Here is a 26,741-nt window from a genome sequence, read left to right on the forward strand (position 1 = left end):
TGCCAATGCTCAACAGAAATGCTCACAACAATGAAAACCTCGGACAGGAGGAAGAGCGCCGCCGGGCGGGCAGGCAGGTGTCTTGCTCGGCTGTGGCTTGGGGGGGCACTTTTTTCAGTGCCATTGTAACTTCGAACAGTCACTAAGCGAACTGTTGTAAGTCGAGGATTACCTGTACTTCATCACTTTTTTCCTTTGGGCGGGGTCAACACATTTTTGACACCTTGCTAGGCGACTGGTGGTACTCGGATGTTGCCATATCCTTAAAGTGGTACAATGGGTGAAAAGGTTGAAAAGACCTGATTTACACCACAATCCTCTAAAACATTTAGCCGGGAGTAAGAGCTGCCCGCCTTCAGCATGACTTTTAACGTTTTAAGAAAATAAGGACAAGATGTATTCCAACACACTAGCTTGGTTATGTATTAATGTAATTGGCTTACCAACATCGGTATTCACAATCGCTTGCTTGCTCCAGGTTCCACCTCTCCATCTGGACTGCAAAATTTCAGACACCCACCGAAACTATTCTGGCTTTCAAAAGTTGTTACTGGCTTCTTAGAAAAGAGACTTTGAAGTTTTTATTTTTTGTGCGGTTTTTTTTTAAAGGCATCTCCACCCTGAATTGGGAAGTTTTTGTGAAATAATTGGCCATTTCCACAAAACCAATGGAAGTGGGAGGTGGACTACTGCAGAGGTCCCCAACCTTTTGGGCACCAGGGACCGGTTCCATGGAGAAAGGTTTTTCCACGGACCAGAGAGTGCGTGGTTTTGTGTGCTGCCTGCATCCCACGGATGGGGCTTGTCGATCAGAAGATCGGCAGTTTGGCGGGTAGAATCTTGAGTTCCGCATAGCAGAGTGAGTGCCTGTTACTCGTCCCAGCTTCTGCTAACCTAGCAGTTCGAAAGCAGGTAAAAATGCAAGTAGGAAAATAGGGACCAGTACGGTGGGAAGGTAACAGCGTTCTGTGCGCCTTTGTCCTCTAGCCATGCCGGCCACATGACCACAGAGACGTCCTCGGACAAGCGCTGGCTCTTCGGCTTTGAAACGGAGATGAGCACCAGCCTCTAGAGTTGGAAATGACTAGCACGCATGTGCAGGGGAACCTTTACCTTTTGTGTACGTGTTGGTTTCCACGTGTCCCTGTGCATTTTGGGATGCTCATGCTTGGAGTTTTGATGCTGTGTGAAATCTGGAAAAGGTAGATTGCCCTTGCTGTCAGACATCTCCCCCAACCATGGAGCCAGTGAGGTGCCAAAAAAGGGGGAGGGGAGAGGCAAAACAGAGGGCTTTTAACTTCTAACACTTCCCATAAAGAAAGTAGATAAGGAACCCAGAACTAACCTTGCAGGTTGGGCGCTGTCACGCCCCTGTTTTATTTTACGACCACAAAGCTTAGCAACAGGGTTGCTGGCCCCTAAGAAATATAGGGTACAAATATGAAACATTTCAAACTTTTTCTGGTTTTGTTCATAGTGGGATCAATAATGGTTAGCTCTACTAGCCAGCTAGATTAAGAGAAAGTCTGCCTCTTGGAACAGAAGAGTAATGCAGCTAGTTTTTTGTTTTTACTTTAATTTACCGTACTACTTTTATCTCCTGTGATTTCATTCTTGCCCTAAATTTTTCCTTTTATTCCTCTTGTGCTTTTTAAAATTATTATTATTAAATCTGTCTCCCATGGCCTCTAAGTACACGGTGGCTCAGTGGGTTAGGACGCTGAGCTTGTTGATCAGAAGGTCGGCAGTTTGGCGGGTCGAATCCCGAGTGCCGCGTAATAGAGTGAGCGCCTGTTACTCGTCCCAGCTTCTGCCAACCTAGCAGTTCGAAAGCACGCAAAAATGCAAGTAGAAAAATAGGGACCACTACGGTGGGAATGTAACAGCATTCCGTGCGCCTTTGGCGTCTAGTCATGCCGGCCACATGACCATGGAGACGTCCTCGGACAAGCGCTGGCTCTTTGGCTTTGAAACGGAGATGAGCACCGGCCCCTAGAGTTGGAAACAACTAGCACGCATGTGCGGGGGAACCTTTACCTTACCCATGGCCTGCTTAGTTTCCAGAAAACTCCCTTCACTTGGGTCTCTTGGGTTCCATGATATTCTAAGTCAGCCAGCCATTGGGAGTCTGGTATATTTTATTAAAACCTGAGATAGAAAGGAAAGGCATGACAGTTTTTGTTGTTGTTGTTTTTTACTTCTTGAGTACTTGAGGATTCTGAGATTGACCTAAGGCTGTTGTCATAGCCGTGGCTTATGGGGTGGACCAAAATTTCTGTTGCGAAGAGTGTTGTTGAATGAGTCTTGCTCCATTTTATGACCTTTCTTGTCACAATTGTTAAGTGAATCACTGCAGTTGTTAAGTTAGTAACACAGTTGGTAAGCGCATCTGGCTTCCCCTTGGACTTTGCTTGTCAAGAAGGTCACAAAAGGGGGTCACAGAACTCCAGAGCCCTTGCAACCACCATAAATACGAGTCGGTTGCTAAGCATCCAAATTTTCATAACAATCGGTCATTTTTTTCTGTGTTGTAACTTCAAACAGTCACTAGATAAACGGTTAAGTCACATATTGCCTGTATCCTAAATCTAAGCATCAAGTAAAAGTTACTATATTTTTATATCCTTTTCCTTCTAGAACCTAGAGAGAGAATATAGGTAGTTATTGACTTAAAACAGCTCATTTAGTGACTTCAGTTACAACGGCACTGGAAAAAGTGACTTATGACCGTTTTTCACCCGACTATTGTAGCATCCCCACAGTCACGTAATCTAAAATGCAGACACTTGGCAACTGACTTATATTTATGACGGTCGCAGCATCCAGAGGGACCCTTGATCCCCTTTTGCAACCTTCTGACAGGCAAGGTCAATGGGGGAGCCAGATTCCCTTAACAACCACGTTACTAACTTAACAACTGTGGCAAGGTCGTAAAATGGCACCCACAGACTGTGGAGGTGCAAACTTCTCCCCTTGGAACTTCTCAGTCCTTTAAGCAGCAGCCACTGAAAAAAACCAGGTCCTCTATGGCTAGTCCAGGGGTAGGCAACCTCGGCTCTTTTATGACTCATGGACTTCAACTCCCAGAATTCCTGAGTCAGCTGACTCAGGAATTCTGGGAGTTGAAGTCCATGAGTCATAAAAGAGCCGAGGTTGCCTAACCCTGGGCTAGTCTACCAGAGCCCTGTCTGAATATGCTCTGTGCATGCGTCAAATAGTAATCTGGTTGCCCCCTGGCTTTGACACGAGAGCTAAACACTAGAGCAGGGGTCTTCAAACTTGGCCCTTTTATGATTTGTGGACTTCAACTCCCAGAATTCCTCAGCCAGGCACCTGGCTGAGGAATTCTGGGAATTGAAGTCCACAAGTCATAAAAGGGCCAATTTTGAAGACCCCTGCACTAGAGCATCTCAATGCATGGATACAATACTTCCGGGATCACTTGGTAGCATCATTGTCATATCAGAAAATGCTATTTTAATTTGAATATATTATTTTTTGTTATATTATTTATGTTGGGAAGGGGGTGACGAGCGGGGAGCGGGGAGTCATAGAATTGCTTTTAGATCTATCTGTCCATAGATTTTACGTCCTTCACTTTTACAGATAGGTTAACGAAGGGTGAGAAAAATTTGGCTTAGGGCAACTATGCAAGGTAGCAGAATGTGGGAAGATAAATAGAAAATAAAAGCGTTGAGTTGCCCTGACTTTTCAGCTGTGAACGCAGTTTTTTTTTAAAAAAATCTGACCCCTCCAAAAGTTGTAGACCACGTGTTATTATTATTTATTTATTTTTATTTAATTTATTTAATTGGATTTGTATACCGCCCTATCTCTATGTAGAGCAGGGATCTTCAAACTTGGCCCTTTTATAACTTGTGGACTTCAACTCCCAGAATTCCTCAGCCAGTGTGCCTGGCTGAGGAATTCTGGGAGTTGAAGTCCACAAGTCATAAAAGGGCCAAGTTTGAAGACCCCTGATGTAGAGGAAGCGAGGGCTCTGCCTTACGCGCATGCGTGGTTTTCTCCCCACGAACGTTAGTCCTGAGATCACGTGTCCGCTTGGCAATAGCGAAGGGGGCGGCCTACAGAACAGACGGAGGCGGGCCAAAAGAAAGCGGAAAGAGGTCGCGTGACCGGCAAAGCCTTCGCGCCATTCGCGGTCACGCGGTCGGCGCGCGCGAGACTGAACTTGGTAAAGAGCGGGAGCCAGTTGAAAAACACAACGGCACGCGCATGCGCGCTCCTCTCACTTCGTCGCTTTGACGGAGAAAAAAGCGCGGGAGAATAAAACTGATCGATATTACTTTTTAGTTATCTGTCTATCAACACACACACACACACATACTACACATACACACATATAATGTAATATTTAACATATACACGTACACACGTACCATAGTTTTTATACATGTATGTGTGTGCGTGTGCGTATTAAATTTTTTTAATATCGATTAGTTGTATTACTTCTCCCCCGGTTTTCATTTTCCCCTTAATGATATAATTATTCCCCCAAGGACATGAGGGCTTCCATAAGGATTGACAGAGATAGATATAGAGCAATAGTTTTTATACATGTATGTGTGTGCGTGCGCGTATTAAATTTTTTTAATATCGATTAGTTGTATTACTTCTCCCCCGGTTTTCTTTTTCCCCTTAATGATATAATTATTCCCCCAAGGACATGAGGGCTTCCATAAGGATTGACAGAGATAGATATAGAGCAATAGTTTTTATACATGTATGTGTGTGCGTGCGCGTATTAAATTTTTTTAATATCGATTAGTTGTATTACTTCTCCCCCGGTTTTCTTTTTCCCCTTAATGATATAATTATTCCCCAAGGACATGAGGGCTTCCCTAAGGATTGACAGAGCTAGATAATAGAGCAGGGGTAAGACAACTTTGGCTCTTTTTAATGACTCGTGGACTTCAACTCCCAGAATTCCTGAGCCAGCCATGCTGAGGAGAAATGGAGGTTTCCATGCTGAGCCATGCTGGCTCAGGAATTCTGGGAGTTGAAGTCCACGAGTCATTAAAAAGAGCCAAGCTTGCCTTACCCTTGAATAGAGGCAGACACATCAATCGATACTATAAGCAACCAAATTGAAATAATAAAGAGGAGTGTGAGGGGGGGGCGGGGCGGAAAACGGGTGACAACGTGTGGGGACATTTCTATTCCGCTAAAGGTGAACGAGGACGCGCCTAAACAGAAGCAGAAGTCTTGCGCTAACTCTCGCGAGGAGAGAGAGAGAGCGAGCGAACGAGAGCTGAGAAGACATTCCACTTCCGGGGTCGCCGCGAGGAGCGAGGTCGCGGCAGCGGCGTCGGAGGCGGCGGCAGAGCGGGCGGGGAGGCGGGGCGACGCCGGAGCCGCTCTGATGGCGCTGAGTCTGGACCGCGAGGCCTACTACCGCCGCGTCACGCGCCTCTACAGCAACTGGCAGGTGCGGCCTTGGCTGAGGGGAGCCCCGGGAGAGCAGCCGGCTGGGGGGTTCCGAAACAGGCCCGGATTTGCCTTGAGTGAGAGGCGGGAGTGGCCTTTAGCGCATCCCCCGATCCGCTCCCTTGGAAACCGGGCGGCCTTCCCGAAGGTCCCGTCGCCTCACTGAGAGACTCTTGGGGAGGGGGGGGGGCTGGTTTGAAGGCCGGAATTTGTGACCCGCGAAGGCCGAAGAAGTAATAAAAGCGCGATTAAACCGGGAGGGGGTGTGTGTGTGTGGGGGGGGGGAGGCAGCTGCCAGATCGGTCCCTCCTCCCTACCTCCGTCTCTCAATGGCTGCTGGCTGCAGGAAGTCGTCTTAACAACGTGGCCCATCAAACTCGGCCCTTTTATGACTCATGGACTTCAACTCCCAGAATTCCTCAGCCAGTGTGCCTGGCTGAGGAATTCTGGGAGTTGAAGTCCATGAGTCATAAAAGGGCCGAGTTTGAAGACCCCTGAGCAAAAGGAAGAATTTCTTTCCTTAGGCAGGTGGTCCTCGACTTACGACCGCAGCCGAGCCAGCCCCCCCCCCCCCCAAATTTCCCCGTAGCGAAGCCAGACGATCAAACCGGTCAGTCCTAGAGGAGATCAACCCTGACTGCTCTTTAGAAGGCCAGATCCTGAAGCTAAAACTCAAATACTTTGGCCACCTAATGAGAAGGAAGGACTCACTGGAGAAGAGCCTAATGCTGGGAAAGATTGAGGGCAAGAGAAGAAGGGGACGTCAGAGAATGAGGTGGCTGGATGGAGTCACTGAATCAGGAGGCGTGAGCTTAAATGGACTCCAGAAGATGGTAGAGGACAGGAAGGCCTGGAGGAACGTTGTCCATGGGGTCGCGATAGGTCGCACACGACTTCGCAACTAACAACAACAAGCCAGACATTTTGGTGAAGTGAGCTTAGCCCCGTTTTACGACCTTTCTTGCTGCGGTTGCTGAGTGAATGGCGGCAGTTGTTAAGTTAGGAACACGGCTGCTAAGTGAATCTGGCTTCCCCCCCCCCCCGCCTTTGACTTTGCTGATCGGGAGGTTCCCCCCCAAAAATGGGATCACCTGACCCAGGGAGACTTGCAAGGGTCGCCAAATGTCTGCCTTTTGATCCCGTGGTCGTGGGGAATGCTGCAAAAGTTGTAACTGGAAAAAACGGGCGTAAGCAGTGCTTTTTTTTGTAAGAGAAAAAGGTGCCGGAACTCACACGTGTCATACAACCTGCCTTGCCTACATTACAAGGTTCCATTCAAAAAAAGGTGCCGGAACTGCGTTCCGAGCGTTCTATGAGAAAAAAAAAGCCCTAGGCGTAAGTCACTTTTTTTCCTCCCAATTCTGTTGTATCTTTGAACGGTCACTAAAACAAACTGTTGTAAGTCGAGGGTTACCCGTATTTCTCTTATTAGTGCAGGTCGCAGATGGTGCTAGATTGGGGCTAATGGGATATTCCCAGTGGACAGAGCAAAACCTCAAAGGATGTTGATGGGTTGGAGAAATGGGCTGGGTGGGTTGTTGCCCCAGAAACAGGTTAAAATGCACTTTCGCAGTGATAGGTGTGAAATGTTGTTGCGTGGGAAGCCAAAATACAAAGCTTAAGTCTAGGATGTGGTGCTGGCAGAAAAAATCCTGGAATAGCAGTTTGAGGACTAGGCAAATGGAAAATGTGTTATAAATCTGCAAAGAAGTGTGGTTTTAGCTTTTCAAGACACAAGTCTTGTTTCCAAATTGCAGTTGTTGTTGCCTTTAAGGTCAGGCACCCAAATTGGTGTGGAGCTAGTAAGAACTTTTCTGAATTTGGGAGAGAGTCACCAACTTTGCAAAGTGGCTTTTACACACACACACACAAGCATGAAACACAAGTACAGGTAATTCTTCACTTAGAACAATTTGTTTAGTGATCATTCGAAGTTACAATGACTCGAAAGATGTGACTGATGACCAATTTTTAACACAACTGTTGCAGCATCCACCATGGTTACCAGACCAGTTGCTTGGCAACTGACTCATATTTATGACCCCTGCAATGTCTCAGGGTTCATGAGTCCTTCTGCAACCTTCTGACAAGCAAAGTCAATGGGAAGCCAGATTCCCTTAACCATTTTACTAACTTAGCAACTCCAGTGATTCACTTAACAAATGGGGCAAGCAAGGCTGCAAAATGGGACAAAATTCACTTAACAAATGTCTCACTTAGCAAAAGAGATTTTGAGCTCAATTGTGGTCTTAGGTTGAGGGCTACCTATACTTCAAGCAAAGTAAAAAGTATTTATTTAGGTGATACATAGGTTACAAAAACGAATGATAGATACTTTTGGCATATGTGATGTGTCTGAAACCAAGTAATCAATACAAGACAAAATTAGACCTGAAAATTAAACCATAGCAAACATTGATTCTAGATAATGTTCAACAAATGCCAAGTTTATGGATTGCATCACTTCTTTTCCCAGTTTGAATTTGTTCCTTAACCCTTGCAAGCATATTCAAAGACTTCCAGAATATGCGCCGTATTGTTCAGTTTCTGAAGAGGCTTGATTTGGTGTGTTTAAAAAAGAAATGGCTATGGGTAAAAAAAAAGAAAACATGGTTTCCTGAACTTCTTTTCAAAAGGAGTCATGGATGCCATGTTAATAGCACCTTTATTTTTTTAAAAAATATCCAATAATTAAACCTAAAATTCTAGATAAGACAGGAATTAATGATTTTGGGGCTTTGGTTGGACACCTCACCTTAACTGTCATCCAGTCTGGGGACCACACTTTCAGAAGGATTTGGATAGGATCAACAATAACTGTCAGGGGATTGGAAGATAAGATTTGTGGAAGGCAGATTGAAGGGATGGGGATGTTTAAGCTTAAGACAACAAAGGGGTGGGGGAATATAACAGCACTCTTCAAATACCTGAAAAGGAGGTCACGACCTGTTATCTCTGATTCTGGAGTGAGAGAGGTGGAGTAATGGAGTTTTAGGAATATAATCAATTCTATGTCCATCATTGTGGTGTTGTTGGGCTGGTTTTGGTACAGTGACCAGTTTGTGGTGATGGAAACCTTCTAATCTAAAAGCAAAGACCCTGATATAAAGCACTGCCTTTTCGTGTAAAGCGCAATTGTAGATAATCACGTTACGACCAAAATTTGATGTTGCTAAGCGAAACATTTTGCCCCATTTTGCGACTTTTCTTGACACGGTTGTTAAGTGGATCGTTGCGTTTGTTAAGTTAGTCATCTGGTAGTTAAGTGAGTCTGGCTTCCCCACTGACTTTGCTTGTCAAAGTCAAACCCAGGCCAGTTGCCAAGCCTTTGAATTTTGATCGCGTGACCGTGGGGAATGCTGGAGTGGTTATAAGTGTGATAAGTCTTAAGCGCATTGATTTGTGCTTCTTAGATTGTAAGCCGCCCTGAGTCTTCGGAGAAGGGCGGGATATAAATGGGATTTTTTTTTAAAAAAAAGTCACTTTTTTCCAGTGCCGTTGTAGCTTTGGATGGTCACTAAATGAAACTGTTGTCAGTTGAGGACCACCTGCTTAAGCTGTGAGGATTCAGACCTCCCAGTTATGGATTGTAGGCACCTCTCAGGCCAAATGATCTCCTACCCATTTCTATTCTTTTAAAAGTTCTTTAACGGTCCAGGTAGCAAACGTTGTCATTTGCTTGTTGCCTTTATTTCCCATTTGGAGGCTGGATCTAAGGCATTAAGAACATTAGGACTTTCTTAGTTTCTGAGTTTCTTTTTTTTTTATGCCGTGGTACAGTGGAAAAAAGGGACGTGGTGGCTCAGTGGGTTGGGATGCTGAGCTTGTCGATCAGAAGGTCGGCAGTTTGGCGGCTCGAATCCCGAGTGCCACGTAACAGAGTTGAGCGCCTGTTACTCATCCCAGCTTCTGCCAACCTAGCAGTTCGAAAGCACGTAAAAATGCAAGTAGAAAAATAGGGACCACTCCGGTGGGAAGGTTACAGCGTTCCATGCGCCTTTGGCGTCTAGTCATGCCGGCCACATGACCACGGAGACGTCCTCGGACAAGCGCTGGCTCTTCGGCTTTGAAACGGAGATGAGCACCGGCCCCTAGAGTTGGAAACGACTAGCACGCATGTGCGGGGGAACCTTTACCTTTACCTTTTACAGTGGAAAAACAAGATAATGGCCTGCCTCAGATCATGTTTTCTTGCCTTCCTGCCACTATGTTGGATATTCAAAGAGAAAAACCTGTCAGCCATTATAATCATCTGTAGTTGCAGTAAAATCTACATCAGTGTATTCCTCAAGCTGTACTTAAATAGACAAATGGACATCACCCGTATACAAGAAGGCTAGTAGGAGACTGAATTTACAGAAGTACCTAAACCTCTCCAGGGAAAAAAGGTATCAAGCAGATCAAACACAAGCAAAGCAACTAATATTTTATATAATAATTCAGGGAAGTAATTGGGTGAGTGACTGAGGAAAAAAAAACCTGGCATTATGTTCTTCAATATAAAATGTAACGGCTGGAACAGGATATATGCAGAGGCCCATAAGTACAGATACTCCTTGACTTACAATCAGTCACTTAAACTCTGCTCAAAGTTACAATAGGTAAAGGTAAAGGTTCCCCCGCACATGCGTGCTAGTCGTTTCCGACTCTAGGGGCCGGTGCTCATCTCCATTTCAAAGCCGAAGAGCCAGCGCTTGTCCGAGGACGTCTCCGTGGTCATGTGGCCGGCATGACTAGACGCCAAAGGCGCACGGAACGCTGTTACCTTCCCACCGGAGTGGTCCCTATTTTTCTACTTGCATTTTTACGTGCTTTCGAACTGCTAGGTTGGCAGAAGCTGGGACGAGTAACAGGCGCTCACTCTGTTACGCGGCACTCGGGATTTGACCCGCCAAACTGCCGACCTTCTGATCGACAAGCTCAGCGTCCTAACCCACTGAGCCACCACGTCCCTTAAAGTTACAATGGATCCCCTCAAAATGACCTGTTTTTTTAAAATTATGATGCACACACGCAAACACGCACACCGTAATCAGGCGATGACATTTTGAGCGTTTGGCAGTCCCCTCACCTTTATGGCCATTTGAGGCATCCTGTGGTCATATGACCATGATTATTTTTTTACTTTTTACATTCTTTGGCCTGTTTCCTGCATTTACCTTCTGGGTCCAGCCAAAAATGCCCATTTGGGGAAATTGATTCACTTAGCAACTATGTGTGTGATCTTCCACATAATGCCACCATTTTTTAATGTAAGGGGAAGGGGGAATCCATTGCCTAACGTTGGTGTTCTTGTCTCCCTGCAGAAAGGAGAGGATGAATATGCGACGATTGATGCTATTGTGGTCGCCGTGGGAGTGGACGAAGAGACCGTGTATGCCAAGTCCACAGCCCTGCAGGTAAGCAAGGCTGCGGCTGGCCTGCTCTTGCCTCCAGCAAGTTTGAGAAAGGCAGGGGTTCTCGGATGTGTAGTGGGAAAAGGCCCTGACAGATCACCTGCCTCTTTGCCCCCAATCCCCAGACGTGGCTTTTTGGCTATGAACTCACGGACACCATCATGATTTTCTGCGAAGACAAGATCATCTTTATGGCCAGCAAAAAAAAAGTGGAATTCCTGAAGCAGATTGCAAACAACAAAAGCAACGAGAATACGAACGGGGTGCCAGCTGTCACCCTGCTTGTACGGGAAAAGGTAAATGGCACTCGGATAATAGCAATAGCAGTAGCCCTTAGACTGATATACCGCTTCACAGTGCTTTTTCAGCCCTCTCCAAGCTGTTTGCAGAGTCAGCCTATGGCCCCCAACAATCTGGGTTCCCTTGTTTTACTGACCTTAGAAGGATGGAAGGTTGAGTGAACCATGAGCCGGTCAGGATTGAACTCCAGGCTGTGGGCAGTTTGTCTGCAATACTGCATTCTAACCCCTGCGCTACCATGGCTCCTCTAAGGATCTCTGTGTTATACCTTGAATGGTGAAGCTTTTGAGAGTTTTGAGGAAGTGTGAGGAGGGGTCCTTTTTTTGTGCATGTTAAGGCTACTCTAGAGTTATGCTGCGTGACACACTGTCTATTTCGAAACAGTGGGGTGAAGGTGTAATTGGAGGGGTTTTCAGGGATGCAAAAAGGGGGGAGGGGTGTAGTGTGCCAGACGATCCATCCCTGGTGTACTGTGTATGGAATAAAGCAAGTTTGGAGGGTTGTAATTTACAGAGGGGGCTGAGAAGTTGCTTTTCCCTCAGTTCTGATTTCTCCCGCCTCCTCGCTCTAGAATGAAAGCAACAAGGCCAACTTTGACAAGATGATCGACGCGCTGAAAAACAGCAAGAAAGGCAAGCGCATTGGGGTCTTCAGCAAAGACAAATTCCCTGGGGAATTCATGAACAGCTGGAACGAGGCTCTCAGCAAGGAAGGCTTTGAGAAGGTGAGAAGAACAGGCACCCGGGTGCCAGAGCACAATGGGGCCTTTACTGGCTCAGGAATTCTGGGAGTTGAAGTCCACAAGTCATAAAAGAGCCAAGGTTGCCTTACCCCTGTTCTATATCTATCTCTGTCAATCCTTATGGGAGCCCTCATGTCCTTGGGGAATAATTATATCATTAAGGGGAAAAAGAAAACCGGGGGAGAAGTAATACAACTAATCGATATTAAAAAAAATCAATACACACAGACACACACATACATGTATAAAAACTATGGTACGTGTATATGTTAAATATTACATTATATGTGGTTTTATGGGGTTAAATTACTATGTATTGAACATATCTACTGTTTAATTCTTTTTTAAATTTTGTATTTTCATGTTCTTTTTTAGTTTTTATTGTTGTGAGCTGCCCTGAGTCCTTAGGGAGAAGGACGGCATACAGTCATGGCCGAAATTGTTGGCACCCCAGAAATTTTTCCAGAAAATCAAGTATTTCTCACAGAAAAGTATTGCAGGAACACATGTTTTGCTATATACAGGTTTATTCCCTTTGTGTGTATTGGAACACAACAAAAAAAGGAAGGAAAAAAAGCAAATTGGACATAACATCAAACAAAATTCCAAAAATGGGCTGGACAAAATTATTGGGACCCTTAACTTAATATTTGGTTGCACACCCTTTGGAAAAAATAACTGAAATCAGTTGCTTCCTCTAACCATCAATAAGCTTCTTACACCTCTCACCCGGAATTTTGGACCACTCTTCCTTTGCAAACTGCTCCAGGTCTCTCTTATTGGAAGGGCGCCTTTTCCCAACAGCAATTTTAAGATCTCTCCACAGGTGTTCAATGGGATTCAGATCTGGACTCATTGCTGGCCACTTCAGAACTCTCCAGCACTTTCTTGCCATCCATTTCTGGGTGCTTTTTGACGTATGTTGGGGGTCATTTGTCCTGCTGGAAGACCCAAGATCTCGAACGCAAACCCAGCTTTCTGACACTGGGCTCTACAGTGCGACCCAAAATCCTTTGGTAATCCTCAGATTTCATGATGCCTTGCACACATTCAAGGCACCCAGTGCCAGAGGCAGCAAAACAACCCCAAAACATCATTGAACCTCCACCACATTTCACTGTAGGTACTGTGTTCTTTGCTTTGTAGGCCTCATTTCGTTTTCGGTAAACAGTAGAATGATGTGCTTTACCAAAAAGCTCTATCTTGGTCTCATCTGTCCACAAGACGTTTTCCCAGAAGGATTTTGGCTTACCCAAGTTGGCAAACTGTAATCTTTGCTTTTTTATGTCTCTGTGTCAGCAGTGGGGTCCTCCTGGGTCTCCTGCCATAGCGTTTCATTTCATTTAAATGTCGACGGATAGTTTGCGCTGACACTGATGCTCCCTGAGCCTGCAGGACAGCTTGCATTCCTTTGGAACTTGTTTGGGGCTGCTTATCCACCATCTGGACTATCCTGCGTTGCAACCTTTCATCAATTTTTCTCTTCCGTCCACGACCAGGGAGATTAGCTACAGTGCCATAGGTTGCAAACTTCTTGATAATGTTGCGCACTGTGGACAAAGGCAAATCTAGATCTCTGGAGATGGACTTGTAACCTTGAGATTGTTGATATTTGTCCACAATTTTGGTTCTCAAGTCCTCAGACAGTTCTCTTCTCTTTCTGTTGTCCATGCTTAGTGTGGCACACACAGACACACAATGCAAAGACTAAGTGAACTTCTCTCCTTTTTATCTGCTTTCAGGTGTGATTTTTATATTGCCCACACCTGTTACTTGCCCCAGGTGAGTTTAAAGGAGCATCACATGCTTGAAACAATCTTGTTTATCCACAATTTTGAAAGGGTGCCAATAATTTTGTCCAGCCCATTTTTGGACTTTTGTTTGACATGTCCAATTTGCTTTTTTTCCTCCCTTTTTTGTTGTGTTCCAATACACACAAAGGGAATAAACCTGTGTATAGCAAAACATGTGTTCCTGCAATACTTTTCTGTGAGAAATTCTTGATTTTCTGGAAAAATTTCTGGGGTGCCAACAATTTCGACCATGACTGTATAAATATAATCAATCAATCAATCAATCAACTCTGCTGCAGGCGGACATCAGTGCCGTGGTGGCCTACACCATGGCGGTGAAAGAGGATGGGGAACTCGGCCTGATGCGAAAAGCAGCTGCCATCACTTCAGAGGTCTTCAACAAGTTCTTGAAGGAGCGAGTCATGGAGATTGTGGACGCTGATGAGGTAAGGGGAGAAACCTGGCCACTAATGGCTTCTGGGCAAAATGGATTATGTGGTCTTCTGGAAAGTGGGAGAGGAGCTTTTTACGTTTTAGGAAGGTCAATTTTTTTTCTCCTTGGATCCAAGCATTGTTCTTTACCTGTTTCCCCCCATAGTGGCCATTGACTAGCAATAGCGCTTAGAAATAAATACTGCTTCATAATGCTTTACAGTACTCTTGAGTGGTTTACAGAGTCAGCATATTTCCCTCAACAGTCTGGGTCATCGTTTTGTCGACCTCAGAAGGATGGAAGGCCTGAGTCAACCTTTAGCTGGTCAGGATCGAACTCCCGGCAGTGGGCAGAGTGAGCCTGCAATACTGCAATCTAACCACTGCGCCACTACAGGTCCCTGGTGGACTAACTTGTCCTTCTGCTTCCTTCTCCTGTCTCAACCTGGGCACGGTGCCCTGTCAATGCTTCATATCTATCCTGGGTCCTTTAAACCTCGGGTGTCCTACTGGGGCATCCCGGCTGTCCTGATTTTTCCCCGACAGGGGTAATAAAATTACACAGGGCTATGCTGGCTGCTTTCTTTTAAGGGGTAAGAGAAAGAGTTGATATTTTTAAGGTCAAGAGACAAGAGCTTTCTTACCGCCCTCCGATTGGCTATGCCTGTCTCACCAATATTGGCCAGGTCTGGGAGTTCTGCAAATCAGTCCTCCCCAAGTCCAGTGGGTGCGTGGCAGCCTCCGCCCAGCAACCCCTTCGTCAAGTATAATTCGTGGGGGCTTTTCCTCCAGTGTCTGATGACCTCCCGATTTTCATCATCTGGCAGAAAGTGCGGCACAGCAAGTTGGCCGAGTCTGTAGAGAAGGCCATTGAGGAGAAGAAATATCTCTCTGGAGCTGACCCTTCCACCGTGGAGATGTGTTACCCTCCGATTATCCAAAGTGGAGGGAATTACAATCTCAAGTTCAGTGTTGTCAGGTAGGCAAATGTGTGTAAAATTCACTTCTAGGCGATTATTTTATCGTCAGGTCGATGTGTTAAATGGAAGTTTCTGGAGTTAATGCTCATGTCTTCCGAATGAAATCACATGCAGACAGGTTCAGAACAGAGAGTAATAAGAAGTTGGGAGGGACCTTGGAGGTCTTCTAGTCCAACCCCCTGCTCAAGCAGGAGATCCAATATCGTTTCAGACAAATGGTCGTCTAGTCTCTTTTTGAAAGCCTCCAGTAACGGAGCACCCCTCACTCTGGTTTGCTAGTGGTTTGTAACCAACCAATAATGGGTCCTGGTTTGCCATTAAAATAAATCCTGTTTACACATTTGCAGTCTCTAACTATGCAGCCCATATTCCCCTTGCACACCGAATGGGAAGACAGAAGACAGAAATGAAAAATATTTTCATGGGATTGGCTTTTATTTGCTCGTGCCGTGTTTCCATTTTCTCCTTCCAAATGTCCATGGAGAGTCTCAGTCATCCAGGTCGTGGGTATCCCAAAGGTGCTTCTTTTTTCCAGAGGCAACTGGGCTTTGATTTTTTCCTTGAGGACGTTTCACTTCTCATCCAAGAAGCTTCTTCAGTTCTGACAGGTCACAAACCACCGGTCAGAACTTGAAGACGCTTCCTGGATGAGAAGAGAAACGTCCTCAAGGAAAAAGAAAGCCCAGTTGCCTCTTGATGGCTCCTTCCAAGAAATTTAAGAGCAACCTAAATCGTCAGAAGGAGACCTTTAAAGGTCGAAATGCTGTGCCGCTGTCGCGTTTCTAACCTTGGGTTTCTCTGCCCTCAGCGAGAAGAGCTATATGCACTTTGGGACCGTCACTTGTGCCATGGGCATACGTTACAAATCGTACTGCTCCAACCTGGTGCGCACACTCATGGTGGACCCGCCTCAGGAAACCCAGGACAACTACGCCTTCCTCCTACAACTGCAGGAGGAAATGCTGAAAGAATTGCGGCACGGTGAGTGGGAAAGTGCGGTAGCCTCCAGGGTGCGCCGCGCATGATCCCAAAGAGCCGCCTGCGGAGTATCTCCTCCGAGGTGGCGTCGTCTTCTGTTTCCTCTGATCCGCTTCCCGTTGTGTTAGGTGCGAAGCTGTGCGAGGTCTACGCCGCTGTGATGGATGTGGTGAAGAAGCAGAAGCCGGAGCTCTTGAGCAAAATCACCAAGAACTTGGGGTAATGGCTTTTTCCTCCCCGAGCAACTGCAGACTTAAGCTCAGCTGCGGCGTGCTTAGGAGGACTCGCTCTTTCTTCTTCCCTAGGTTTGCCATGGGCATCGAGTTCCGAGAGGGATCCCTTGTGATCAATAGCAAAAACCAGTACCGCCTCAAGAAAGGTGAGACTCGGGTAGGTGGGTCCTGTGGGGTGACCGGGCGGGTCCCGTGTCCTCAGTTCACTCGACGTACACTTAGACGGTGGGTAGGTAGTCCCCAGAGGCCCTTTGGAGTAGCTTGGAGTGACTTTAATGGATATTTTTTTATTATTAATTTATAATCTAGCATAAGGGACGCGGTGACTCAGTGGGTTAGGACGCTGAGCTTGTCGATCAAATGGTCGGCAGTTTGGCGGATCGAATCCCGAGTGCCGCCTAACAGAGTGAGCGCCTGTTACTCATCCCAGCTTCTGCCAACCTAGCAGTTCGAAAGCACGTAAAAAATGCAAGTAGAAAAATAGGGACCACTCCGGTGGGAAGGTAACAGCGTTCCGTGCGCCTGTGGCGTCTAGTCATGCTGGCCACATGATCACGGAGACGTCCTCGGACAAGCGCTGGCTCTTCGGCTTTGAAAGGGAGATGAGCACCGGCCCCTAGAGTTGGAAACGACTAGCACGCATACAAATTTAATCTAGCATACAAAGAAAATGCAAAAGTTAATAAGTAGGGAAGTTAGGGAAGGGAAAAGTGGGGGGGGGAAGCAAGGGGGAAAAGGAAAAAAAAAGGCATTCCCAGCTCCTTTTGGTAGAGTAGAATAAAACGATAACATCAAACCTCAACTTCTTACTCCTACATAATAGCAGAAACTAGCCATTTCAATAACAGATCTAATCGGTAAAACCCCAAATCGACGTTTCATTATTTCCCCCCCCCCCACCTCAAGCACAAAGTCCAGAAATGGCTTCTACGTAGAAATAAAAGTATTTGTGTTTTGTTTTGTTTTTCTTTAATCAATTTAGCCATCGCTGCTAGTTCCATCATTTCCAAAAAAAAAATACTTTTTTCCAAGTCTTTGTCCATTAACCCCAAGAGAAAAGTCTCTGGTTTTCTTTCTCTATCCGCTTTTAAGAATTTTCTGTATTAAGATATGAATCACACTCCCAATATTTCTTTGCCATAAATGATAAAAGGTCCCTTCTTGACGTTTCCAACATTCGTTCGGAAAGCCTTTATACGTTCTTAATAACTATATGGCAGTGAAAGTTGGACGATAAGAAAGGGCGAGCGCCAAAGAATTGAGGCTTTTGAACTCTAGTGCTGGAGAAGACTCCTGCGAGTCTCTTGGACTGCAAGGCGATCAAACCGGTCAGTCCTAGAGGAGATCAACCCTGACTGCTCTTTAGAAGGCCAGATCCTGAAGCTAAAACTCAAATACTTTGGCCACCTAATGAGAAGGAAGGGCTCACTGGAGAAGAGCCTCATGCTGGGAAAGGCTGAGGGCAAGAGAAGAAGGGGACGACAGAGAATGAGGTGGCTGGATGGAGTCACTGAAGCAGTAGGTGTGAGCCTAAATGGACTCCAGAAGATGGTAGAGGACAGGAAGGCCTGGAGGAACGTTCTCCATAGGGTCGCGATGAGTCGGACACGACTTCGCAGCTAACGACAACAACAACTTTATCTGGAGTTAAATATAGGGGGGGGGGCATTTAAGTGGGGCAGCTTGTGGACTGATGAAGCTGTGTTCTCTCCGCCCAGGGATGGTGTTCAGCCTCAACGTCGGCCTCTCTGACTTGCCCAACAGAGAGGGGAAGAAACCCGAAGAGAAAACCTACGCTCTGTTCATCGGGGACACCGCGTTGGTGGAAGAGGTGGGTGCAAGGACAGGGAGAAGTGAGTTGGAGATGTGACTGGAGCAGACAAAAGTTTTTGAAAGTTTTGGCTCTGTTCTTCTCTTAAGTTGGTCGTCTCCCCCTGCAAAGACAGCAGTTCCTCTACTGTTAAAGCCAAGGTCAGGGGTGTCAAACTGCTGGCCCACGGGCCGGATACGTCACGCGGAAGCTGCGCCCAACCCAGCCTCGGCAAGGGGGAAAAAAAGTCACGATGTGTCGTGACACGTCACGTGAGGCGGCGAGTTTGACACCCCTGGCCTAGGTTCAGGGTCACATTCACGTACTCACCCTTATTCCATATATTCCACGTATAGATAGTTCTCGACTTAAAACAGCAGTTTGTTTAGCGATCGTTCGAAGTTACAGCGGCTCTGGGGTGGGGGGAAAAGAAGGGACTTGCATCCTTTGCTAGGAAAGAACTATCCTGGTGGTCTTGCCTTGTTGGAAGCATGTGCTGCTTCACCATCCCGTCCAAGCATGGAGAGTCAAATAGCCCATTTGCCCTTTAGCTACCCACTTTCCTAATTATCCATTCCCCAGGAACAAAATAGCAATCCTGGTTTAAAAGCAAGAAAGCAAGCCAGACTCACACGGTTCTGATTAACAGCAGGTCAGTCGCCGCTGTTCAGGTGATCTGAGGAATTTTCAGTTTCAGGCGAGCGGTATATTAGCTTGGTTTGGATTCTAAGTGCAGGTAGTCCTCGCCTTACGACGGTTCATTTAGTAACAGTCCAAAGTTACAGCAGTACTGAAACCAAACTGACCTAGGACTGATTTTCACACGACCACAGCAGCAGCACACACACACACCCACACGGACACGTGATCAAAATTTGGATGCTTTTGGCAACGGGTTCCTATTTACGACGGTTGCAGCATCCCGGGGTCAGGTGATCCCCTTTTGTGACCAGCTAACAAGCAGAGTCAGTGGGGGCAGCCGGATTCACTTAAGAATTGTGTTTCTAACTTAACAACTGCAGTGATTCACTTAACAACTGTGGTTAGAAAGGTCCTAGGATGGGGCAAAATTCACTTGGCTGTGTCACTTAGCCACAGAAGTTTTGGGCTCGATTGTGATCGTAAGTCGAGGACTACCTGTAACTTGTCCGGCATATTTTTTTTAATGTTCTAATATTACGTTCTACGTGTTAAGAGGGAGGAATAAAAACTCAGAAATTAGTCTTTGGGATTCAGGAAAAAGGGGTGAAGTGGCAGCTGGAAAGCATCAAAGGCAGATATGTCCCCTTTTAGCAAGATCAACCAAAACCACCTTTTTTTTCTTTCCATTTGCCTTGCGGTCTACTAGAACAGGGCTTTTCAACCAGGGGTACGGGTACCACCTGTGGTGTACATTGGCACCTGGCAGGTGGAACACGACCATCCTAGAAAAGTGGTAGTAGGAGAGGGGAACGTGCTGAACCGGTGGCAGCACCGCACAAGCCTGAGCGAGAGACGGCTGGAGCTGCAGGGCTGTCAGGGCTCAGCGGAAGCGCCAGGATCAGCGCCAGGCTCCAGCTGGAGATTAGCGCCGATCCTGGCGCTTCTGCTGAGCCCAGAAGAAGCGCCGATCAGCTGGAATGTTGCAGCATCTCCAGGATCTTGTGATTTACATTCAGATGCTTGGCGACTGATTCCTATTTATGACGGTCACAGCGTCCCAGGGTCATGTGAAGTGACCAAAACCTCCTACAACCACCCAACAGATGGGGGGAAAATAAAAACCAAACACCACCCCCCCACCCCACCCCCGCTGCTAATCCTCAACAGAAATGCTCACAACAATGAAAACCTCAGGAGGAAGAGCGCCGATGGGTGGGCAGACAGGTGTCTTGCTCGGCTGTGGCTTGGGGGGCACTTTTTTCAGTGCCATTGTTAACTTCGAACAGTCACTAAGCGAACTGTTGTAAGTCGAGGACCACCTGTACTTCATCACTTTTTTCCTTTTTGGGGGGGGTCATCATGTTTTTGATACCTTGCTAGGTGACTGGTGGTACCTGGATGTTGCCATATCCTAAAAGCGGTACAATGGGTAAAAAGATTGAAAAGCCGTGGACTAGAAGGGCAACCGCTAATTCCCAGCTGAGGGAGGGAACCTGGTCTGTCAGGAAGTCCAGCCTGCAGCTGTTTCTCTGCTATGTTGTTGGTTTGTTTTTTTCCTCCTCTCAGGACGGTCCTGCTACTCTCCTCACATCTGTCAAAAAGAAGGTTAAGAATGTCAGCATTTTATTAAAGGTGAGTCCAAAACTGCAACAACGGGGTGCAGAAAAGCAAAAGAGCTTGAAAGAATTTGAAGAGAGGTGCAGGGTAGAACAAAATGTGAGCCCTAGGTTCCTTTGCCATTTTTGGGGGTGGGGTGGGGGGAATGTCACATTTTCAGTCCTCAGGTCTCATAGAGAAGGGCTTGGTGGGTTGTTTTACATTTTCAAACATCAGTTCAAAAAGGGCCTTTAGCAACCAGGATTAGAACATATTCCCCTCCTAAAACTTGCCTTTTAGACAGGGAAGAGCTTCTGCGTTTTATGAGAAATTTCTAATACAGTAATCCTCGACTTAGGAACGGTCCCTTCGGAACTATTCAAAGTTATGACGAACCCCCCCCCCCCCCGCCCTCCCACGTGATCTTATGACTGTATTTTGGGCACTCGGCAGCCAGCCTGCATTTACAGCTGTTCACAGCATCCCAGGGTCACGTGTCCACATTTTACGATGTTTTTGTCTAAAGCCAGACCATAGTAAACCAACCATTGCCTCGCTTTGGCATTCACTTAATGACCTCCAAAAAAATGGTGATGAAATCAGGCCGGTCACACGGAGGTTCTGTATCATGACCATCATAACCGTGATGGGCAGGCTTCCTTACAGTCAGGAGTCAAGGACCACCTGTATTGCACAATTAAGTCTGGATGCAAAAAACCCTGCCCCTTTTCAAATGAGATCTTAACAAACGTTTATATCGTTTTGCTCCCTTTTCGTCCCAGAAAGAGGATGAGGAGGAAGAGGAAGAAGAAGATGATACGGAAGGAATCCTCCTTGGACGTGGTTCACGGGCAGCCCTACTGCCAGAAAGAACACGGGTAAAGAAATGTAGATGGGTTGGGGGCAGAGGGGGAGGGAGTTGTATCATGTAACACTGAAAAAGGACTTGGCAGGTCTTGAGTTATTGCTTAGCTCAGAGGCCCCCAATCTTTTGGGCACCAGGGACCGGTTTTTCTGCAGACCGGAGGGGGCGTGGTTTCTCTTGTTTACGTGGACTGGTTTCTGGCACGCCACGGACCAGGAGTTGGGGACCCCCTAGCTTAGCTCACTGCTTGGACCATACTTCCTCAAGCCCTTCCCCACCACCATCCCAAAACTGTTGGGACTACAATTCCCAGATTTGTCTGCACGGCCAGTAGCAGGCCAGATCACAGAAGGCGGAGGTAGTCAAATTTAAAGGAAGGATGGAGAGAGGGATCTTCCGATGCTTTTTGAGCATCAATCACTTATCTTTCCAGAATGAGCTAACAGCTGAAGAGAAACGCCGGGCACATCAGAAAGAACTGGCCATGCAGCTAAACGAAGAAGCCCGGAGACGCTTAACGGAACAAAAAGGAGAACAACAGATCCAGAAGTAAGAATTGCATGCGACGGGTGCAATAATGGGTTTCTCCTGTTTCTACCTGGGGGCCATGTCACATGCAGCCAAAGATCTTCTACTGGTCATATGGGACAAGAAAGCATCCCTCTTTCCAAAAACATTTGAACTTGCAGATAGAAGGGAATATTTGTAGCTCAGGATTGAGCTTTGGGGTCCTTGATACTTCCTGAAATTGGTGGTTTCCTTGCAGACGTTTTGTTACCTGACTAGATGACATCATCAGCAGTGATCACATTACCTAGTTTGGTGATGAAATGTCTGCAAAACAACCATCAAGCACGAGAAGCAAGGACCCACATATTTCAGCTTGGTTGCCTCTCTGCAAGGCCTATTTAGGATCCCCTAACAGACAGAAAGGGACGCGGTGGCTCAGTGGGTTAGGACGCTGAGCTTGTCGATCAGAAGGTCGGCAGTTTGGCGGGTCGAATCCCGAGTGCCATGTAACAGAGTGAGCGCCTGTTACTCGTCCCAGCTTCTGCCAACCTAGCAGTTCGAAAGCACGTAAAAATGCAAGTAGAAAAATAGGAACCACTATGGTGGGAAGGTAACAGCGTTCCGTGCGCCTTTGGCATCTAGTCATGCCGGCCACATGACCACAGAGACATCCTTGGACAAGCGCTAGCTCTTCGGCTTTGAAACGGAGATGAGCACCGGCCCCTAGAGTCGGAAACGACTAGCACGCATGTGCAGGGGAACCTTTACCTTTAACAGACAGAAACAGGCCATAGGGTGCGGAGCCCCGTGATCCTTCGACCGCTGCGCTACTGCGCAAAACTGGAAGCCAAAAGCCTTTTACCCTACCAGATTTCTTCTCCCTTTCTGCTTCTTCACAGGGCCCGCAAGTCAAACGTGTCCTATAAGAATCCGTCTTTGCTACCTAAAGAGCCTTATATTCGGGAGATGAAGATTTACATTGACAAGAAGTATGAAACTGTCATCATGCCTGTTTTTGGCATCGCTACTCCATTCCACATTGCTACCATCAAGGTATGAGGACTTCTGTTCCGTGGGAAAGGGTAGCTTACTCAAGACTTAGGAAGGTGCAATTCCATAGGGGTGTCAAACTCAATTTCATTGAGGGCCGCATCAGCATTGCGGTTGCCCTCAGGGGGCCGGGTGGGTATAGCCCAGGTGGGCGTGGCCTACTGGGTGGGCGTGGCTAGAGTGTGTATGGCCTACTGGGTGGGTGTGACCAGCTCTACATCATTCACATCAAGGGTGCCTATGAGACCCTGGGCAGGAGTGGGACAGATCTGAGGGTCTCTGGCAGAAGGAGGGTCTCTGGGCCAGGGCCAAGGCAGTGGTGGCCGTTCCCTCACTGTTTCCAGGATGGCTTCACGGGCCATATGAAACCACTTCACGGGCCGGATCTGGCCCCCGGGCCTTGTGTTTGACATGTCTGCCCTAGGTGCTCCATCTCTGGAAGTTTTTTTTTTAAAGAAGAGATTGGACAGCCATTTGTCCAGAATGTTATAGGGTTTTCTTCTGGAACAGGGGGGCTGGATTAGAAGACCTCTTAAGATCTGTTCCAACCATGTTAATTTTTTATTTTATTCTGGTTTTCTCATACAGAACATCAGCATGTCAGTAGAAGGTGACTACACTTACCTGAGGATCAACTTCTACTGCCCGGGCAGTGCCTTGGGTCGCAACGAAGGCAACATCTTTCCTAACCCAGAAGCCACTTTTGTAAAAGAAATGTGAGTAAATTGCCTTCCTGGGCATTGCAGTTAGGAATGTGTTGTCCTTAAGAGCGATGGCAGATTGCCTTTGTTTATACCTGGGCTTCGGGGCTTTCGTTGACTTCGGATTGTCTTGAGTTGGAGCCTAGGCTTTGATAAAAAAAAACAGAGGCCTTCTGGGATTTGGTGGATTTAATGAATGGGAATTCTTAAAGGTCTAGACCAGGGGTAGGCAACCTTAGCTCTTTTGTGACTCATGGACTTCAACTCCCAGAATTCCTGAGTCAGCATAGCTGACTCAGGAATTTTGGGAGTTGAAATCCATGAGTCATAAAAGAGCCAAGGTTGCTTACCCCCTGGTCTAGACCCCGGGCAGTTTCCCTCATACTCCTTTGTGCTCCAGACTTCAAAAGAGGCTCCTAGCAGCCCAATCAATTGAACTTCAGCGTCATCACTGGGTCCCTGCTAATGCTAACCCGAACCCTTCTCTTCCTTCAGAACATACCGGGCATCCAACATCAAAACGCCTGGGGAACAGACAGTCCCAGCGCTCAACCTCCAGAATGCCTTCCGCATCATCAAGGAAGTGCAGAAGCGTTACAAAACCCGTGAAGCCGAGGAGAAAGAAAAGGAGGTGAGCCTCCCCCCCCCCCCGCCCCGGGGCAGGGGTTTCCCAGGCAAGCAACTCCCAAAGACGGCTGGAAAAAAACTGAAGAGATGCGTTTGCCGAGGACAACCACCAGGAGCGGCACCTTTAGCAGACGGCAGAGACTTTTGTGAGCAGCAGCAGCAGCTGAACCTTTTCCTTTTCCGCAGGGAATTGTCAAACAAGACTCTCTGGTGATCAACCTGAACCGCAGCAATCCCAAACTGAAGGACCTCTACATCCGTCCCAACATCGCCCAGAAGCGGATGCAGGGATCTCTGGAAGCCCACGTCAACGGTAATTGCGAGGCGCGCACAGAGCTTTGCCTCTGGGATAAACCGCCACCTAAGAGGTAGCTCGAAAGCAGAAAGAACATTGCCTCTGGGCTTCACCACCATCTCTTGAGCAACCCCATCCCTGGAATCTTGCCCAGCCAGCCTAAGATTGTGTCTTCCATATTTCCGTGCCCGAGAGGCGCGTTGGCCCTGGCTTCATGGTGCTGGAGGTGGTCTCTCCTCCTGAGGTTTGAGCCCTAGCGCTACGTGGCAGGGTGAGCTCCCGTCACTCACCTCAGCTTCTGCCCACCTAGCAGTTTGAAACTTATGTTCTGTGCAAGTAGATAAAACAGATAACCAGTTCCGTTGGGGAGATGAGCTGGTGTCCCGTGCTGGCAGTCAGATTCCTGCCAGCTTCCTGCTTGCAGCGCCCGTTTGCAAGGCAGCTCCGGTGGAGGGAGAGGGCCTTGGATGACACTGCAGGAAGAGCCGCTTGTCTCTCTCTGGGTGCGAAGCCATCTCGCCCTCCTGTGCCACATCTTCGGAAGCGCACAAGTGTGTCCCAGGCATAACAGATGTCTGGAGATTCTCAGTCATCCAGGTCACAGTTGTTCCAAAGGTGCTTCTTCAGGAGGCATCTGGATGTTCTCGTTTTTCCTTTGAAGACGTTTTCCTGCTCATCCAAGAGGTTTCTTCAGCTCTGACTGGACGGTAGGGAATGGAAGGATTTATACTCCTTGCAGACAGCTGGGGACAGGAGGGATATGACATCATCTACTTCCAGTCTACAACAGAGTCTTTTCAACAGTTCCAAGAAGGCTCCACACCCATTTGCACCACTCAAGTGACCCTGAAGACACAGATAAACCTACAAGTGGCCTGTCAAGCTTCCGACGTATGGACTTTTCAAGTGACTCTTGAGGGATGGTTTACCTTAAAAAGAATCTGAAATCTCCGCCCCCTGGCACAATATATTAAACACAATTCCCCACCTTTCTAATTTTGTCATTAATCATATTCTCCAATTAATTTAAAGAATCGGTTTCCCTTCCGTTAGACAACCCGCCAAGTTCTTCTTTAATTTCATATACCCTTGAGGTACAATCCTCCTCCGCCCTCCTCCCAACCTTAGCCCTATCTCTTAAAGCAATGCACAAGTTTAACATATGAAATAGCTGCTTCTTCATCTCTTCTCAAGCAAGAACGCTCGATGTTAGCAGCGTTGACATGGGGCCTCTGTGACTCGCTTAAAAGAAGGCAAATGACCAGCTGTCTGCACGGAATATAAATCCTTCCGTTCTCCACCATCCAGTCAGAGCTGAAGAATCTTCTTGGATGAGAAGTGCAGTGTCTTCAAAGAAAAACAAGAAAGTCCAGATGCCTCGTGAAAAAGCACCTTTGGGTCCCATAACAGAGCTGGTCAGTTGGCAGCCAAGCTACTGCTATGCGTTCACATTGTAGTCACCTGGCTGATGTAACAACGCCACGCTCTCAATAAAATGAATGAAAATGGATTTCCGTGCCCGGGGAGGTGCTACTGGCCTTTCCAACCTGGCGACACCAGCATTAGATGGCCTTCGCCCCTCACTGCGGCTCTTCCTCCACAGGTTTCCGTTTCACTTCGGTGCGGGGGGACAAAGTGGACATCCTGTACAACAACATCAAGCATGCCGTGTTCCAGCCCTGCGACGGGGAGATGATCATCGTGCTTCACTTCCATCTGAAGGTATCTGTGGGCCTTGGGCAGCTAGGAGAAGCCGGAGGGTTGAGAAGGCCCTCTCCCTGGTGGAAGTGGGTAGCAAGGACCAGACGAGGACCTCGGTTTTTCCTCCCATTAACACAACCTGCTGCCCTTGAACTGCAAGCCCCACGCTTTGTGGTTTGTGAGGTGGTGCAAATTCTGAAAAGGTTGCACGCATCTCCTGCTTAACGCAGCCTTACCTTGAGGAGAAGCTTGGCCCTTGGTTTATGGTGGGTGGGGTGAAAGATGTTTCGGCCCTGTTTGGCGCTCCCATTGCTTCCCACTAAAGGAGAACATTTGTAGCTCAGGGTTGAAATGAGGGATCCTTGGTGCTCTCTGAGGTTGATTGTTTTCTGGCAGACGTTTCACGACCCAAACTAGATAGCATCATCCGTGCTAATGCATCCCTAGCACTGGTTGTGTCACCTAGTTTGCTAATGAAACATCTCCCAAGAAAACAGCCAAGCTCAGAGAGTACCAAGGAGCTCTTATCCTTCTCCACTCCCCCCTCCCTATGACCAATAGCTCCCACTCTTTACCTAAGCACAGACTTTCCGGACTATAATTCTGCCCAGAGCTGAAGCTTTACCAGTTCCCTATCTCAGG

At 47.2% G+C, this 26,741-nt stretch overlaps 1 protein-coding gene across 1 annotated transcript in view; it reads left to right on the top strand.

The window, feature by feature from the left end:
• Positions 1–5,251: 5,251 nt before the first annotated feature.
• Positions 5,252–26,741, top strand: part of LOC308678233 (FACT complex subunit SPT16) — a 33,387-nt gene continuing 11,897 nt past the window's right edge. Inside the window, exons 1-18 of the mRNA XM_081345288.1 lie at positions 5,252–5,449; positions 10,755–10,847; positions 10,970–11,140; positions 11,716–11,868; positions 13,979–14,125; positions 14,939–15,090; positions 15,900–16,072; positions 16,198–16,288; positions 16,375–16,448; positions 18,021–18,133; positions 20,321–20,386; positions 21,133–21,228; positions 21,649–21,764; positions 22,625–22,778; positions 23,364–23,491; positions 23,972–24,107; positions 24,290–24,416; positions 26,002–26,120. Of these exons, the coding sequence (XP_081201414.1) occupies positions 5,384–5,449; positions 10,755–10,847; positions 10,970–11,140; positions 11,716–11,868; positions 13,979–14,125; positions 14,939–15,090; positions 15,900–16,072; positions 16,198–16,288; positions 16,375–16,448; positions 18,021–18,133; positions 20,321–20,386; positions 21,133–21,228; positions 21,649–21,764; positions 22,625–22,778; positions 23,364–23,491; positions 23,972–24,107; positions 24,290–24,416; positions 26,002–26,120 (2,175 nt within the window). The 5' untranslated portion in view covers positions 5,252–5,383. The remainder of the gene's footprint in view (positions 5,450–10,754; positions 10,848–10,969; positions 11,141–11,715; positions 11,869–13,978; positions 14,126–14,938; positions 15,091–15,899; positions 16,073–16,197; positions 16,289–16,374; positions 16,449–18,020; positions 18,134–20,320; positions 20,387–21,132; positions 21,229–21,648; positions 21,765–22,624; positions 22,779–23,363; positions 23,492–23,971; positions 24,108–24,289; positions 24,417–26,001; positions 26,121–26,741) is intronic.

Source organism: Vipera berus, assembly GCF_964194415.1.
Source record: "Vipera berus genome assembly, chromosome: Z".
In the NCBI taxonomy this organism is placed as follows: Eukaryota; Metazoa; Chordata; class Lepidosauria; order Squamata; family Viperidae; genus Vipera; species Vipera berus.